The 18779-nt window shown below is 44.7% G+C and overlaps 1 protein-coding gene across 1 annotated transcript; it reads right to left on the reverse strand.

Annotated features, from left to right (window-relative positions):
• Positions 1-742: 742 nt before the first annotated feature.
• LOC148754828 (spermatogenesis-associated protein 31D1-like) lies at positions 743-15403 on the reverse strand. Its single transcript, XM_088794362.1, has 6 exons — positions 15352-15403; positions 6821-6928; positions 5410-5470; positions 5061-5127; positions 1945-4550; positions 743-1028 (listed from the first exon to the last, which is right to left on the reverse strand). The coding sequence occupies exons 1-6, from the start codon at positions 15401-15403 to the stop codon at positions 743-745; spliced, it is 3180 nt and encodes a 1059-aa protein (XP_088650488.1).
• Positions 15404-18779: the final 3376 nt, after the last annotated feature.

The following is an 18779-nucleotide window of genomic DNA, read 5'->3' on the forward strand; positions in this document are numbered from 1 at the left end:
GACAAGTATTGACAGGGCATAAGTGGGAAAATGAAAGAAGTGGAGTTTAAAAATTAACATGGGGCAGATACGCTGGAAGAATAGGGTCTGAGACCAAAGCAGGGAATATATTCTGTATTATTCAAGATGGCAGAGGTCTGCCTGGTAATAAGCTCTATTGTGTGGAAGAAACTGCACTGGAATGAAAGTAAAGGACCCTAAGAGGGGATCATGTAAGGTCTGGGAGGCTGAGTTATTGCTGCTCCACCCACATGGATGTCAGAGCCTCCACTGACTTTCAAACCTTCAAGCTCCTGCCATGGACCCCAACCCACCTTGGCCTTTCCCAGGGCCTCCACAAAATCGGCACTTGTTTTCTGTTCCCCCATGCTTTGGATATTGCATGCTCAATGGCATAACTTGGGACACGAAGATTCAAATGTGGTATTGAGAGAGGGATGTGGTGAACATTGTTTTTTGTTGTTGTTTTGTCTTTTTTGTTTGTTTTTGCTGTTGTCCTTACAGGATTCATATATCTTGACGGGAAAATGAACTCAAGTATGCTCTGGCAACGCATACCATGTTTGAGTCCTGGTCTGTACAACTGGAGCTTCCTTCCCTTCAGACCACGGTCTAAGGGTGTGTATGCGTGCAGTCTTGGCTAATGAAAATTCCATGGAGGTCCATGGTCAGCCCCAAAATGTCTGTAACCCTGAATCTCACCTCTGGTTCATGAGCTATAGGGGTTTTTCGGGGAGATGGATTAGGGCTCCATCAGGGCCATGAGGATCAAAGGGGACACGTCCACCCTGAGAGCTGAATGGCACTTGGTAAGGACAAGATCTTGTATATTTCCCTGAAGCATGGCTGGAGGGAAGGCACCATGATCACCTTCCCCAAACACAGGGACGCCAAAACTGATGACTTCCCCACAAATATCGTTTTCCCACTCAAACAAGATCCCCGTGCCTGTTTGCTCTAAGGCATTGGCATGCTGTGTGGTGCTCTGAGCAGCCTCAAGCAGGGGAGCTTGGAGCAGACTGAGGAAGCTGGGAGCCAGGCAGGGTCACAGTGTGGGGAGGATGGGGCATAAACCTTTGTTCCACCACAAGGTCACTCTTTCCCCTCTCTCTTTCTTCTTATTCTCCCACTTACTCTAGGGCAGCTTTTCCTTACTTTCAGCTTTATTTTACCCTGGAAGGTAGGTGGCTCCCTGGTCAACATTCCTACCACTGAGAGTTAAGTGATGCTATATTTGCGAAAAGGAAAAAAATAAAGAAAAAAAATGTCCTCAATCTTACAGCCCAGAGAAATACCTAGGTCGGAAACCATATTGCCACGGTGACAATCCAGGAGGGAAACGTCAGTGTCAAATTTAAAGGATGCTTCCCCAACACATTAACATGAGCCACGAGACAGACTTGTAAGCTGCATCGATGCTGTTCTTAGACCCGACCCCAACCAGCCCAGGAACCACTGGACAATGTCCGCCCCAAACACACCCACTGAGGATTCACCCTCCATGGGATCCTCACCACTGACTCTCCATAGTGATGAAGCCACTATTTCTTCTTCACTGATACTTTCTGAAAATGTACCTGTCCCTGACCTTCTTCAGATATAGAAGGCCTGTCTTCCCCATCGCCCTAAAGGATTTAAAGCATTCCAGGAGGGGGAAGGTGTGGGCTGCTATCCATGGTCACTAAGACTAAGCTAAGAGGCAGGAGACACAGCCCATCTCCTCACACTGCACCAGGGACAAAAGGGCCTTATGGGGACTTGTTATCTATTTCTAGGCTAGAGCTGCAGGGGACTGGTCACCTTTCAGAAGCCAAAGGAAGCAAACAATAAGGGCTGAACTAAGTCCTTCCTTTCCCTAAGCACAAGCCCTGAGTGACCCAAAACCCATGTCCTCCACACAGCACACATCAAAAACATCACTGTTACTAGACAGACATTTATTACGAAGAATCAACTCTCATCCCAAGGGAGGAATTACTTGGGGGTGGGAAAATGTTTCCCCTGGAAATTGAGGAACTGGTGTGGTATGAAAATGATAGACATATCTCTGAAAGCTGTGCCTGCAGTAGTGGTGAGACAGAAGCCGGAGGCTCCAGGCCAGCTTGACCCCTGCAGGTGGGGTTTGGATGGGCCGAGGTCTCCCTGTGAGGCCTGGATTGGGGGTGCTTCTGATGGAATAGCCGCTGCATAAATGATGCAAATGTCTGGGGTTGTCTGTTCTTCTCTCGTTTTTTTGGAGTAAGTGGACAAGTCTTGCCTGAATAGAGAGCTTCTTCCTGGCAAGAATTCTTATTTGCCACTTTACAGCAGGGAGCCCTGGAGTTGAGAGGAGGCCCCTGGGGGGACTGTGCCTGGGCCCCTACTTCTGCCTCCTGCTGAGCTTTACCAAATTTCGCTGGGGAGGAAAGGGGCTCTTGGGGGCAGGGGATGTCTGTTGTATGCTGATGCCCCAGCTGCTCCCGTAGGTACTTCCCAATTCCTCTCCTGACATTCTTATCTCTGGTCATCCCAGGCAAGACATATCTACCTTGATCGGGGCCTCTGCTCTGTGTACATGATATGGGGCTGCCTGTTGCCTGGGGATTTTCTTGCTTTTTGACTTCTCTGTTAGGTTGTAGACAAGGCAACAAGCGTTTCATTTGCTTCCTGAATGGGCTTTCAGGAGCAGACTGCCCCTTCTGTGACGTGATCTGGGATGATTTGCTTCCCAGCACCTCCTCTAATGCCACGTCCTGAACCTTCTTACTACATCCCAAACATCGAGTTTGCGATGTTCCCAACCCTGGATCGCCTCCACCGAGCACATCTGATGTCGGGCCTTGAGAATTCAGTGTCTTTCGAGCTTGTAGAATCTTCTTCCTATACCACCTGAAGACCCGCCTAGGGCCCCGAGGCTCCTGCCGCTGCTCCATCCTGACTCGGTCCTCCACATGGATAGGCAGCCCCTGGGTAGCTACTCCGTCCACACTGGAGACACCCTCAGTATGAGTCAGGAGGGCTTCGTCTGTCAAGCTGTCTGATGGACTCACCCCGGGACCATCTAGTTCTTCCTCAGAGCCATACATGAGATCTTCATCTGAAGAGCTGTCTGAGTCACCCAGAACAGGATCTTCGGGGCCATTCTCTAGGCTGTTTCCCTTATCCTTCCCCGTATCTTCTGCTAGATGTTGCATTTCTGAGCCCCTCTCACAAAAGCTTCTGGGTGGGCTCAATCCTACATTTAGCATTTTCTTGCTCTGACCTTTATAGACAGAGATGTACAATAATTCATAATTGCTCTCCGGCTCAGCTATCTCTGACGAATCACTCAGAGGCCTCATGAGTGCCCGAGACTCATGGATTCTGCGGGGCAGGCCCCACTGGTGTTGGATGAGCTCCAGTCTATGGTGATGTTCTACAGTTTTGGAAAGCTCATTGCTCAGAGGAAACACTCCATGAAGGATGGAGATTGAAACCTGGGCCTGGGAGGGCCGGTGGTAAGCAGAGTTGGGACTGGAAGAACAAAAGTCCTCCTGAGAACTTTGGGCCACAGAGAGTAAACCCCACAGATGTTCAAGTTGGTGGCACAACAGACGCCATCCCAGGTGTTGCATTATAGATGACGTGGGATCATCTGATTCGTTGTTGAGGTGATGGAAATACCCTCCACAGATGCCAATCTGGGGTATAGGACCAGATGGTACATTTGGGATTGTGCATTGAAGATGGACTAGAAGTCGGATCTGACTGAGACGTAGGAGCTGGGATTGGGGCAGGGATTGAGGGAAGGGGTGAGGCTGCACCCCAGGCAAGGATGGAAGGAAGGCATTGGAAAGTCCTGGGTATAGCTGGCCTGTGGGAACATTTGTGATTCTTCGGAAGGTAAAGTTTGATGAATAGTCACCGAAGACATGGACAGAAAAATGCAAAATCACGCTGGGCAAAGATGGAAAAACCCAGAGAAGATGGATACGGTTCTCCACCCAATAATCCTGCCAGGTCCTAGGACGTGAGAGCTGCTGATGGACATGCCATTCCACTGCTGTGCCTTTGTTTCTCCAAAACAGAAGGGCAACTAATGAGTCATGCTTAGCAGAACCTAAGTGTGACACATTGCGTGAAGAATTTAGGTGGTAGTCTGGCCTATGTTGTTTGAGGAACGATACATTTTTCTTCCCCTTTCCCTTCCACCTCAGGAAAGGACTCCTCTTTTGTACTTGTCTCTTGTTTATTGCCATCAGTTGACCACATCCCGTGAGGTTGGCTGCGGGATCTCCCGCAAAAGAGGCCTGTAAAGAATAGAGGGCAAGAAACTCTTGCTTGCAATCACATTGTGCCAAGCGGGAAGGGAATGGGTCCCTGGCATTAACTAGTCCACACCAGGAAAGGTTTGCAAGTGACAGGCTGGAATGGTCAATGCCTGTGACTGTTGGGAAAAAAGTGCATGATGCACCAGGGCTACCTGGAGATGTGGTCTCTGCATCAGGCTTCCATGGGATGGAAATTGATTTAGAGTGAATCACAGTGAAATTGTAGCCTGGTGGCAGTGAGGTACACAGCACTGGTGGTACCTAATGACAAGCCAATGAACCAGTGAGATTCCTTTTATGGGACGATTCTGGTAAGGGGTTGGTATCTTGGGGGTGGGGTGGAGGCATTTAGAAAGATGGTGTTCAGAGTCAGAGGGGCCTCTAGTTGGAGAAGAGGATCAGCTCTTGGAGTGCCATGTGGTGGGGCGACAAGGGGTTGGGGTGGGGAATGGGACACTGGGAATGTACATTCCAAGGAGCAAAAGGCTCTCGTGGAAAAGAGTGACTCAGTGTTGAAGGTGAAGGAAAGTAAGACAAGGGGGTCTTTGGGTTAGTAGAGAGAATTGAGGGTGACAATGGGAAAAAGCTCAGGCGGAGGGACTGTTATTGATTTGATTTTCCTGGCAGGACTCGAGAGAAGGTGGCGGACAAAGGGAAGAATGACTCAATCACATAATCTGTGGAAGCCAAAGTGGACACTGAGACAGTAACATCTTTCCGGGCCTCAGGGAACAGTAGACAATTGACCTCATCGTTTGCATTATTGCTCACCTGACAGAAGGGTTCTGGGTGTAACCGCTGGTGAAAGCAGGTGGTAACATGATGCCGGTGCAGGGGGCTGTAAGACACAGGAGGTACAGAGCTACAGCCAGGACCAGAACAGGGAGGAGGCCCTAACGGCCCTATGGGGGTGGGGCCACCTGAAAGAAGCCTGCTGCCCTTCACATGGCTCCACATCCCTGACTTCACAATACACCCAATAGCACTCACCCCGGGCCTTCATGCCCACCCCTGTTCCTATGGCTACTCCATCCCAAGACTATGGAAGGCTGCACTGATCCCTGGAATTGCACACAACATGCTAAAAAGGGATCACCGAAGGGGAGGGAAGACTACTCACCCTTTGTGGATAGAAATCAGCCGTGTTTTCCCCTCTTCTGTCCTCTGGTAATGTCTCAAACCTGGGAAACCAGGAGATTGAGTTACGTGGATGAAGGTAGAAGCACAGGTAGTATACAGGAGTCCCTCTATGGGAAACCATTGTGATATTAGACTGTGACGCCCCAAGAATCAGCCGATGAAGTGAAGTGGTCCATGTCCATACGAACAAGCGTCGCATGTGTCTGTTGCTTCATTTGTAAATTACATTCACATACATTATCTCATGCGATGCTCAAAACCAGTCTGTGAAGCACAGTGGTCAGTGGTTACATCAGAGAGGAATCTCATCACCCCAGAGGTCAAAGTACTTAAAGCCCAGAGACAGAAGTTCTGAGTCTCCACATCTATTGCACAATGTCCCCTGCTCAGGTCCATCACTGCACATCCCCAGGGAGGGCAGAGCAGGGGATCAGAGAAGTGACTAAGTCTCACTGCTTTCTCAGGAGCCTCTCCTCTGATGGTCCTGTTTTCAGACAGGGATTGTATCCAGCAACAAATGGCCTCAGAGGTCATGGACCAGGGACCTCATGGAAAGGACAGAAAGGGCCACCCTTGGAGAGCGCAGGTGAAAGAGGCAGAACCTTACCTTTCCATGTCCCACCTTTCCTTCTTCTCTTGGCTCTGCCCCGGTGCTGAGAAAAGAGCATTATTTTTGTCACCTTTCTCCATAGGAAACTTAGACTTTCATGATTCCAGAATCACATGACTCTATTTTAATTTAATTACTAGTAGTTTGTGTTCCTTCCTTTGATCCATTTTTATGGGTCCAAATTTTTTTCAATTTTCCCTTCTTTGAAAACTCAAGGAAGGTTTTGTCTATGAGGTCCACACTTGGTATTCTCAGTCAGAAGTCCTCTGCTCAAGGAGGGCAGAGAATCTGAGACCAACAGTACATCGCTGGTCCCTCAGTTAGGACCCTGTAACCTGGGGCAGAGCTCAGGCTCCAGCCTCTGCTCAGAGGCTCTCAGAGGCTCAGCGCTGCCCTCCTGATCAGCCCAACACAGAGGAAGGCTCTATGGAGTGATTCCTGACATGGGAATATGACTCCTGATGAAGTGCTGGGGAACTCACTTCTCCTGCAGCGATCCCAAACTCTCTGAATAACCCAAGCCAGGGCCAGGAAATCAATGTTTGGCGTTTCATCCTGGAATCAGTCCTCTACCACACGCACATGGTCTGTGAGCTACAAAGGAAACAGGCCCAGCTGAATCTAAGCCCGGTCCTGCCTATTTTCCTACAAGGATCTTCTATTCTCTCAGACTCCCCACCTCAGGTGTTACTCTCAGCCAGCCCTGCTCATTTTCAAGGGTGGGAGTAGAAATGGGCAAAACACTAAACTAAATCTGTTGGGCCTCCTCGGGGTTCCTTACCTTTGGGATGTTTTTGTTTTCCTGGACGGGTGGTAAAGGTGGAATCTCCACCAGGTAGCACAGGAACAGAAGGAGTGAACACAAACCCCACAGACAAGTGAGGAGAACCTGTAATGAGACAGAGCAGAAGCTCACACAAATTTCAAGAAGACTATTCAGAAATGCAAACACATTCCATTGTAGGAAATCCATTATCTGAATCGCCAAGCTGCCTGAGGCAACTGAGCTGTGACAGTGCAGACTCTTGACTTTATTGCCAGGCCTGCCTCCCAGACCATTGAAGAGTCACAAAGGCTTGTGACACAACCCCTCCCCCACCCACCAGACCAGCAGATCCCTCCACCCCTGTTGGGCCTCTAGGTCCCTCTGCCCTCGGCTGCCATCCTATTTTCCAATCCATCTTTCATCATATATTTACCTTACGGAAAGGTTCTCCTTGTTTCACCTGTAACCCAGATATGACCTGGGTCCCCCTTTACCGTGTGGAGAGCTTGACTTGGGCCTAACCATGTCCACTACCGTGGAAGTCTGAAATACTGCCTGGAATGTTTGCTTGTACCCAGACATTTACACTCAGGGTCATATATGTCCTCAAATCCATCTTTCCTATACAATGTTTTGCCATTCGTGAACCCAGATATATAACTTCAATTTTTTTTTTATACTTAGTTCTCTGAATGTTGAATAGCCAATTTTAGTTTATTTCAGTTAGTCTGTTCAATCAGAGGGGCTGCCTCAAATAATTAAAATGTATAATTCATTGTTCAACATTCACAAAACTGAACTCAGTATAAGATAAATGTAACAGAGTAAACCTTCCAGTGATCTTGGGAGTAAGTGTGACATTAATGAAGGTTAAACTGCTCAAACACTTTCTGGACAAGCTACACACACACACACACACACACACACACACACACACACACACACTCCCCACTATCACCATACAGGACCAGACAGGACAGGTTTAGAATGTGAGGACCTACATGGACACATCGTTATCACTCATAGCCCATAGGTCACATGAGGGTTCACTCTCGGTGTTGTACATTTATGGGTTTAGACAAATGTATCATGACACGTGTTCCCCCTTATAATCTCAAACAGAGAAAATTCACTGCCCAAAAAATGTTCTGTTTTATGGCTATTCATTCTCCCTCACACCCATCCCAGGGCAAACACTGATCTCCTTACTGTCTCCAGAGTTTTGTTTTTCCAGAATGTCATCTAGTTGGAATCACACAGTGCATAGCATTTTCAAGTTGGCTTCTTTCACTTAGTGATATGCATTTAAGCACCCCGCACATCTTCTCATGGCTTAATAGTTCATTTCTTTTTATTGCTGGATAATATTCCATAATCTGGTTGTATCATAGTTGCTTTATCCATTCACGCCGCACATTTTGGTTGCTTCCCAGTTTGGGCAACTATGATTGAAGCTCTTATAAACTTTCTTTGTTTAAAAAATATAAAAACCACCTTATTGAGATATAATTCACTTGCCATACAACTTACATATTAAAAGTGTACAATTCAGTGGCTTTTAGTATATTCACAATGTTGTGCATCCATCACCACAATCATTTTTAGAACATGTTCCACACTCAGAAAGACACTGCTCCCTTTGGCCTTCACCTTTCAATCTCCTTGTCTCCCCCTGCCCCAGTTTACCACTCATCTTCTTTTTCTGTAGTTGGGTGAATTCTGATACAATGGAATCATACAATATGTGGCTGTTTGCTAGTTGTACGCCCACTGAATTTAGTTTATGTAATTAACGTGCTGTGTGAATGCAAAGCATCATATACGTATCTTTAATATGCTTCCAGTGAACATACCTAAACAAGCATCAGTTGGTTCCTGCAGGAAAATCTCAATGTTCAGAGAGCAAAGGAACAGTTTACCCAGACATGGGCTGGGGTGGGATGTACCCAACTGATCAAAGATGCAAAGCAGCAGAACCAACAACAATAGGGAGACCTCAGCATCCCTAGGCCTGAACGGGGAAGGGGAGGGAGGGATCGCCCAAGTCCAGAGAGACAGAGCTGGGCTTCTTGTGGACCTGCTGGTGCCTTGGACATCAGCAGGCAGGGTGTCCAAACAGGGTGCCCAGCTGGTGCTGGGCACTGAGCAGGACAGAGACAGCTGAGATGCTCACTGGGATTGGCCAATGGCAAGTATTCAGCCCATGCGTATTGTATATTTCAGTTTCTAAATTCTGGCAGATGTAATTGTAATTGAAATATAGAATCCTGAAATTACTTAAAACTGGCAATAAAGTAAAATTTCCCCAGAGTCTCTTGATGAAAATGGAGTTATGTTCCTCAAGGAGGAAAAATTCACCTCAGGCCAATGAAATCAGGCGTAAGTATATAGAACACAGAATATCATATGATAAAATGATTCACCCAAACAAATCTGGAAACAAAAATGCTGAAAATAAAAGCTGAAGAAGCAGTGATCCTATGTCAGATCACAAATGGAGCCCCGAGCTTCAGGCTCACGTCCCCCACGCTGACCTGTCTGCATAGACCATTAAAGTACCATCTCCTCTGACATCTTTGTGAAAACAGGTGCTCGTACTATATTATCTAACATTTACACTCTAAAACCATGGTGAGATCATCTATAGTCTTAAGGAAATCATATGCTTTGTCTGGAATCCTTAGCATTTTTTAATTAAAAAATAATAATTTTTATCATAGACCAGTGTATGCCCACATGCACAAAAGTAGTATAAAAGTTTTATGGAATATTACAAACGTGTATTACATACAATATACTCTAATATTATCTATTCTACTTTGTTTCATTTTCTTACAGGTGTTTGCAGCAAGCACCACAATTATTTCATAATTCACTAATGGGTCAGAATCTGAGTTTGAGAATCACTCTTTCAAAAGTATACATTCCTCCACAAAAGACCCTGACTAGCCAAAGCAATCCTAAGAAAAATGAACAATGCTGGCGGTATCACACTCCCTGACTTCAGCGTATGCTAAAGGGTAACAATAATCAAAACAGCATGGTATTGGTAGAAAAATAGACACACAGACAAATGGAATAAAACTGAGTATGCAGAGATAAACCCAAATAAATATGAACATATAATTTCTGACTAGAAGACAAAAACATACAATGGAGAAAAGACAGCCTCTTCAATAAACAGTGCTGGGAGAATTGGAAAGCCACGTGCAAAAGAATAAAAATGGACTACTATCTGTCACCATGTACCAAAATTAACTCAAAATGGATCAAAGACCTGAAACAAGAAAATGCATAGAAGAAAACAGGTACTAAACTTATGGACCTTGGATTCAAAGAGGATTTTATGCATTTGACGGCAAAGGCAAGGGAAGTAAAAGCTAAAATGAATGAATGGGACTATATCAAACTAAAAAGCTTCTGCACAGCAAAAGAATCCATCGACAAAAGAAAGAGGCAACCAACTGAATGGGAGGATGTTTTTGCAAACAGTGCCTCCGATAAGGGGCTAATATGCAAAAGGAACTCATACAATGCCACAACTAAAAAACAATCCAATTAAAAATGGGCAGAGGACCTGAATAGACATTCACCAAAGAGGACATATAGATGGCCAATAGACATGAGAAAAAATGCTCAACATCACTATTCATCAGAGACATGCAAATAAAAACCACGATGAGATATCACCTCACCCCAGTTAGAATGGCTATCACCAACAAGACAAATAGTGACAAGGGTTGGAGAGGCTGGGGAGAAAAAGGAACCCTCATACAATGTTGGTGGGAATGCAGATTGGTGCAGCCGCTATGGAAGGCAGTGTGGAGGTTCCTCAAAAAATTAAGACTACAATTATAGTGTGAGCCAGCCCTCCCTCTCCTGGGTATCTACCCAAAAAACCTGAAAACATTTATCCATAATGATTTATGTGCTCCAATGTTCATTGCAGCTTTATTTACGGTGGCCAACACATGGAAACAATCGAAGTGTCCTTTGATAGATGAATGGATAAAGAAGATATGGTATATATACATAATGGAATACTATTCGGCAGTAAGAAAAGATGAAATAGGACCATTTGCGACAACATGGATGGATCTTGAGATTATTATGCTAAGTGAAAAAAGTCAGACAGAAATAGTCGAGAACCATATGATTTCACTGATATGTGGAATACAAAACTGAAAACAAAAAAAGAAGTAGAAAAACAAATGAAGAAACAAAAATCATAGACACAGGCAATAGTATAGTGGTTACCAGAGGGTAAAGTGGGCAGAGGGTGGTAGATGAGGATAAAGGGGATCAAATATAAGGTGATGGAAAGACAACTGACTCTGGGTGGTGAACACAATGTGATATATAGATTATGTATTACAGAGTTATACACCTGAAACGTATGTAATGTTACTAACCATTGTCAACCCAATAAATTTTAATGAAAGACATTTTTATAAATGGGAAAAAAAAAAAGAAAAAGAAAAACAGCAGTACTTGCTAAAGGACCCTCAGTCCCCCAGAGAGCTTTGATTCTAAGACAGCTGTAGGGAAAATACAAGATGGTCCTGACATGTGTTGTATGAGAAAGTAAGACAATGTTTTAAAAATGATGAAAACATCTGAAAGGACCCAGAAGGCAATCTAAAGAGACTCTCACTGTCTAGACCTGTGACAATATGAACACAAAAATAAATATTGATTACAGACTATAATTAATGAAATAAAACATAATACCATGTGCTGACCGGAATATAAATGAATGAATGATTGAAAGTTTTGATGAATACACACGCCACAAGCACACACACACACACACGTCTGACAATTAAGTTCCTGAACTTGTTGCAACAGTGTTGCTAACCTTTTTTGATATCAGAAGGATTATTCATCAAGAATTTGTACCAACTAGACAAACAGTTAACTAACTATACTGTTTGGAAAAGCTGAAAAGGCTGCCTGGAACATTTAGACGACCTGAACTTTTTTCCAACAATCCATGCGTCTTGCATCAGGATAATTCACCAGCTCACACGGCACTGTCTGTGAGGGAGGTTTTAGCCAGTAAACAAATAAGTGTATTGAAAGAGCTCCCTACTCACCTGGTCTGGCCCCAATGACTGTTTTCTTTACCCAAAGATAAAGAAAATGTTGAAAGGAAGACATTTTAATGACATTCAGGATATCATGGATAATACGATGACAGCTCTGATGGCGATTCCACAAAAAGAGTTCCAAAACTGCTTTGAAGTGTGGACTAGGCGCCGGCATCAGTGCATAGCTTCCTAAGGAGAGTACTTCAAAGGTCACCATAATGACGATATTCAGCAATGAGGGATGTGGCACATTTTCTATGATGAGCTCGTGAGCTTAATTGTACGACCTCGTGTGTGTGTGTGTGTGTGTGTGTGTGTGTGTGTGTGTATTCTCTCAAAGTTCGACAAATAGTAATAATGAAAAAAAGAAAACTTTACAATATAAAGGTCTGGCAGACAACACTTTAATCAAATGCTTAAATTGAACATCATTCATAATGGAGTTAATGAAAATCATGCAGGATGAAATAAAAAGTCAGCTCACTTGTGTGCTAATCCTACCAAAGACATATAACCTAAAACTACACATGAGGAAACGACAAACAAACCCTAATTTAAAGACATACCACAAATAGCTAGCTTATACTATTTAACATGTATTAAAATCAAGCATCAAGTGAGAAACTGGTCCAGACTAAAAGACACTACCTTTTGCTACACAACTTTTCAATGATTTTTTTCACCATGTGCATTTACTTCCTATTCAAACAATGTATTCATTGAATGTTTCACATGAGTAAATACATACTTTTAAAAATGTGGACCTTCTGACCCAGAACAGTGTGATCCATTTCTTGGAACATACTCTAGAGAAGCACTTGAACGTATGCACAGGAGGCAGATAGAAAGACGTTTACGGCAGCATTGTCTGTAATAATGAGAAGTAGGACACAGACATGCAGCAATCTGAGCGTGCTGACTATCCATTTACAGAAATACTATACAGCGGTTAAAAGGCATCAGAGGCGTCTATATGTGCTGCTATAGGTAGGTGGACAGGATATCTGTGGAACTCGAGAAACATGCTGCAGACAATGTGCACAACATGATACCGTTTTATGTAAAATCAATAAATGAACCATACATAGTCCAGGTCAATGCACAGCACAGAATGTATCCCAAACAGGTATAGTGATCATAGTGTTTACCTCCTAGGAAGGCGTGATCAGTGGGAGTCTTTATTTTTACCTTTATTTTGTAATTGTTTTAATGTTTCAATTACAGTTGACATAGAATATTATATTAGCTTCAGGTGTATAACATAGTGATTAGACATCTATATACTTTAGGAAGTGATCACGCTGATAAGTCTAGTACCCATCTGACACCATTCATAGTTATTACAATATTAGTGACCATATTCGCTACGCTGTGCCTTACATCCCCACGACTAGTTTTATAAAGGACAATTTGTACTTCTTAATCCCTTTCACCTTTTTCACCCACCCCATCCTCAACCCCCTCCCTTCTGGCAACCAGTAATTTGTTCTCCGTATCTGAGTTTGCCTCTGTTTTGTTTGTTCATTTATTTGGTTTAGATTTCACATCTATGTGAAATCATATGGTATTTGTCTTTCACTGTCTGACTAATTTCACTTAGCGTAATACCCTCTACGTCCATCCATGTTGTTGCAAATGGAAAGATTTCATTCTATTTTAGGGGTGAGGAATATTCCATTGTATATCTGTACCACTTCTTCCTTATCCATTCATCTAGCAATGGACACGTGGGTTGCTTTTATATCTTAGCTATTGTAAATAATGCTGCAATGAACATGGCACTGCATATTTATGTTTGAATTAATGTTTGTATTTTCCATGGATAAATACCCAGAATTAGAATAGCTGGGTCATATGGTAGTTCTATTTCTAACTTTTAGCGGAATCTCCACACTGTGGTCTGTAGTGAATGCCCCAACCTACATTCCACCAACATTTCAAAAGGGTTCCCTCTTTTCCACATTGTTGCCAACACTTATTTGTTGACTTTTGGATAATAGCCATTCTCACAGGTGTGAGGTCATATCTCATTGTGGTTTTGATATGCATTTCCTGATTATCAGTAACATTGAACATCTTTTCATATGTCTGTTAGCCATCTATATGTCTGGGATATTTAATCCTAATGAGGATGTTTTAACTTTGACTCAGATAATGTGAACATATATAATTTAATATAACTAAAAATTATTTTCAAAAATACACCTCTTGATCTGAAAATCTTATGATCTATTTTGGGGAGCTGTAGTAGACTATGAGAACTTTACAATTGCTCTGCCCAGCATATTGGTCCATCCCATGGAGAAGATGACAAGCTACGTGGGAAGTGAAGAGGGAGGAGCACAGAATGGCTCTTGTGTCCAGGTGCTGCTACTGATACTGGGAAGATAAGAGGAAGAGAAGGTTGAGGGCAGAGAAGGTAATGGGTTAAGTTTGGGAGACTGTATGTTGAGGTTGTTTAGCAAGCACTTGGTTTTGTTGGCGTGAAACTCAGGACAAGCCCTTAAATAACTAACCACATGAGGGGGTAACTCGTCTAAGGAGACTGGAAAAAAGAGAAAAGCATCCAGCCCACGACACAATCCTGAGTTAAGCAGACATCTAGGAAATGCTCTGTGCTGTTTAGGATAGAACAGATTATGAGCAACTATAATTATGAAACAACACAGGAAGCAAAATATTGAAATTTCAAAAAATTAGAAATTATCCTAAATTAAAAAAAAGTAGAATGTAATATTCTACCACTTCTATGATGTTATCATAAAAACTGCTGTTTACGAAAGTTTATATTGACATAAAAATACTTATGATAACATGTGCTTTTCTTTTAAAGCACATTTGATTTAAGCGATGTAAATACAGGCATAGCAAAATCTGGACAGAGATACATTAAACAGTGAACCGTAACTGTCTTGAAGGTTCTTACCTCTATTTCTCCATCTTTCAGATTCACTAAATGATATTTTCTAACAGGAGAAACAGTCACAAAAAGGATTCTCTTTCAGGTCTTTCTAAGAGAAACATGGTGACAGTGCCTTATTCACACAGAACCGCTGCACACAGTAGCTCCTCAGTAATTGCACGAACCTAGCAACACCTGCATCCAAGGCAGTTACCTAAGATTTTCTTACCTGTAAGAAGCCGGTCAGCTGGGGAGGCTCACGTGCTGCTGTCCTGGACCTCGCAGGGCGTGACAAGGGCTCTGCCTCTACCCTCTCTGTCCGCTGACACTAAAGCCTTCATGGCCTTTACCTGGGGTTCCCAGGAACCACTCCTACTAGATTCACTGATGGGTCCCAGGTGAGATAAAGCTCATGTAGGCTCCTCTGAAAACAACCACCAAAGGACTGTGAACATCCTTCTTTGGGTCACTGGTCCTGCAGAGAATCTGAGATGACGACTTCTTAATTTAGTGTGTGGACCGGGGGCACCTTGACATGTCACTGTCCCTCAGACCTGTGCAAGCACGTCCACGGCACCGGGCTCTCTGGGGGCTGGCGAGGCGCATGCCCTAACTGCATCAAGGACCCCAGCCTCCTTATGGACAACGGCTCTTAACTCTATTTCATGGTTTTCACTTGTTCCTTCCAGTTCTCAGGACATTATGCTATTAGTCCGCATTAGTATCACTTTACACAATACATGAGATCTGAGACATAAGTTTATTTGTGCAAAGCCAGGCAGCCTGTGCAAAGTGAAGCCTTCACACCGGTCAATGTTTTTACTGTATTTATTACTGTCATCGCCTCGATGGAGTTTCCGTGAGGTTCCTGATGTGAAGGGGCCGGTGGCCGTCAGGCGCAGCTCTGCACCCACGTCTGAGCATCTTCTGGGGCAGCATGGACTCGCGTGGGGACTGGGGGCTGAGAGGGCACGAGGCCAGGCAGCTGGGTGTGGAAATGGTGGTTGGAAGGAAGGATCCTTCCTACAAGCTGGGCTGGGGGGACGTTACCTGGGAGTACAAAAATTCTCCTCAGAACTTGTCTTTGCATTAAATCTCAACTCTAATTTTCCAGAAGCCATGGAAGGATGACCAGGTGTGGGGACAGAGCCCCAGAGAGTAGTTTACAGGCTCTCGGCCTCACGTGAAGGGGTACTGGCTCGGGTGGTGAATGGCCATCGGCTGTGGCTGATTGGCCGTCGGCTGTGGCCGGTTAGCCAATTGGCCGCTGGTATTACTGCTGCGACTACAGAGGACTGCCGAGGATTGCCAAGGAGCCGAGCAGAGCCGAAGAGAGCGGAAGAGGAGAGCTGAGAGAGAGGAACAGAGGAGAGAGTGGAGAAGAGTCGTCGGTCGGTGGGTGGAAAGGCGGATGGCAGGTCACACGTCCAGTGGGCCCAGCCTCCAGTGAGACCATAGTGGTATGACTCCCCTACCTATGGCTCCGTGGGTGTTCCTTTTCGGCCTCACCATATCCTGTGTTCTTGTGTGGGGAGCGGGAGCAGAGGCCCCACAGGCCTCCCTGCACGACAAATGGCGCAGCGAGCAGGGTCTCCTGCACGACACCAGGAAGCCTGAGGTCAGACGCCTGGCCATCTGGTGCCATCCTTAAGTAGCCAAACCTCTTAGGCTCTCAGGTCTCACCTGCGGCTGTGGCCCCGCCCCTGCAGGCTGGTTGCTCCTGGGGCACCTTGGACTCAGCACGGCGGGCGGAGCCTCCGTGGAGAAATCCCTCCCATCGCTGACAGGTTCCTGCAGAGGTTTCTGAGCTCCACTAGGTGCACCCGGCTATGATGATGTAACCACAGTGTTGGTCCTATGGGAAGGTAGATAATGAAGCCAGATATTCCCCATGGCGTGAAAAGTGCTGTGAGTTGGAAAGCAAGGACAGATCCTAGCTTGGGAGGTGGAGAAACGCATCCAAGGGAAAGCTTTCAGTATAATGGGAAGGAAAGAAAAGAAAGGATGAGGTTTCAAGGATTGGTTTTGCTCTTGTTTTATAGTTTTTATAATGAAGAGTTCCCATCTGATGTCTTCTCATTCTGCCGTGGTGGTCCAGGTAACATATGATGACATATAATCAACGAGTAGGAATGTGGAGAAGTTATCAGAAGGTGAAATTGCTTTGAGTACTTCAACAAGCGATTTGGCTAAGAAAACAATCACAGAGGCTCCACCAAGAGAGGTGTTTTGTTTCCTTCCCTGGTGTGTCCCGCGTGCTTGGAAGAGAGCCTAGTACACACAAAACAGCGAAGGAATGAATGGATTGTTTCAGGCAGTGTTGGAGCTGACAAAGAGTTGTAAAACATAAACTTATGGTGGTAAAAACATACTTAATTGTGTGATTTTTGTCGAAGATGAATCACCGCCTCATAGGAAGGCAGATCTAAAGAAGACAACTCAAAGTTTTCTGGCAGGACTGATGGAAGGAGGGTGGGGTAGCTTCTTTAGAGTAGAGATACTTAGGCTTGGGGTTAAGTGATGGACCAGGAAGACTTCCTCTGACAGGAAATGAGGACACAAAGTGGTCAGATGAGCAGGGAGAAAGGATGAAGTGTCTTGTAGTTCCTGAAGAGGCTGAGAGATTGGCATACAGAGGGCATGAGTTGAAAGAATAAAGCATAAGGAATGGAATATCATAATATTTTTTTCAGAAGACAGAAGTGCTCCTGGTGTTAAGTTCTAGGATATGGCAGTGACTGAACTGGAATGGGGGTAAGGTCTCTGAGAAAAGAAGGGATAGACAGTGAGAGGCCAGATTGTTAGATGGTCTATCCACATGGATGTTGGGGCCTCTGACTGATTCCTCCCGCTTCAACATTCTGTCCAAGGCTCCATCCCACCTCTTTCCTGACCCAAGGTCTCCACTGAATCAGCATTTCCTGCAGCTCTAAGCTTCAGTCAATGGCATGGCTCTGGGCAAGGAGGCAGAAATGTGGCAGTGAGAGAGAGGATGTGGACACCTGCTCTGATTTGTTTCTGTTTTGGCACCAGCATTCACTCACCTTCTCTCAATAGTCCCTCTATTGCCTCTGGGGAGCTAACCTCACACCATCTCTAACTCCATGTCACCCTTCCCTTCTGCATTGGACACTCCAATCTTTTTGATGTTTTCCTCTTCATTCCACTGAGCCATTAAACAGTTTGACCCTGATGACATGGATCTGGATGAGGGGAGAGATCCACTTGTCACCTTTGGCCACTTTTGCTTCAGTGAACTGATTGGGTTTTCTAGGAAGGGACCCTTCCAAGAAAGTTGCAATGATTCCTAAACAAAAGGAGTTATTCCATGATTAGTTTACAAAAGACTTAACTTCTGTCTTGCATCAGACTCTCTCCTGACTTTGAAGAAACAAGCTGCCATATTGGAAAAGTCCACATAACATGGAACTGAGAGTTGCCTCCAATCAGGTCCTTCCAACAGCTGGAAGGAAAAAGAGGATCTTGGGATAATAGATTTCAAGGAACTGCATCCTGCCAACAGTTATATAGTTGGGTTCTTCACCAGTTGAGCCTTTAGATGAAATTACATCCCCCACTGACAGCATAATTGCAGCTTGTGAGAGACTCTGAAGCAGGGAACTCAAATATACTTTCCCTGGATTCCTGACCCACAAAAACTGTGAGATAATAAACATGTGTCTTTTAAGGCACTCATTTTGGGTCACCAGTTACATACCAAGAGATAACTAAAGCACCTCAAAATGACTGTAACCTTGGTGTACGATGTAACATGGCTGGGAAGGCAGGCCCCAAATAAGAGAACAAGCTCTCTGAAAACATCCCTGCAGATATCGTCTTCGTTCTCAGTGTTGATTCCACATCCTCTTATGCTTAAGTGGTGTCATCGTGCTCTACCAAGCCCTGACTGTGTCCAGGAGGTGAGACCAAGGTAAGTGTCAGGTGGAATGCATGGCCAGAATGGGGTCACCAGTAGTAATGA

This window comes from Rhinolophus sinicus, chromosome 17 (assembly GCF_057876585.1).
Source record: "Rhinolophus sinicus isolate RSI-liver-muscle chromosome 17, RSI-T2T, whole genome shotgun sequence".
Lineage (NCBI taxonomy): Eukaryota > Metazoa > Chordata > Mammalia > Chiroptera > Rhinolophidae > Rhinolophus > Rhinolophus sinicus.

Bases quoted from the DNA above. Each gene is read 5' to 3' on its own strand.
- LOC148754828 (XM_088794362.1), bottom strand. From the start codon at position 15,403: ATGCGCCTCGCCAGCCCCCAGAGAGCCCGGTGCCGTGGACGTGCTTGC. The intron at 5,471-6,820 runs GTAAGGAACCCC...CTGGTTTCCCAG, and splicing joins AAAACAAAAACATCCCAAAG to GTTTGAGACATTACCAGAGG. The intron at 4,551-5,060 runs GTGAGCAATAAT...GCTTGTCATTAG, and splicing joins ACCCAGAACCCTTCTGTCAG to GTACCACCAGTGCTGTGTAC.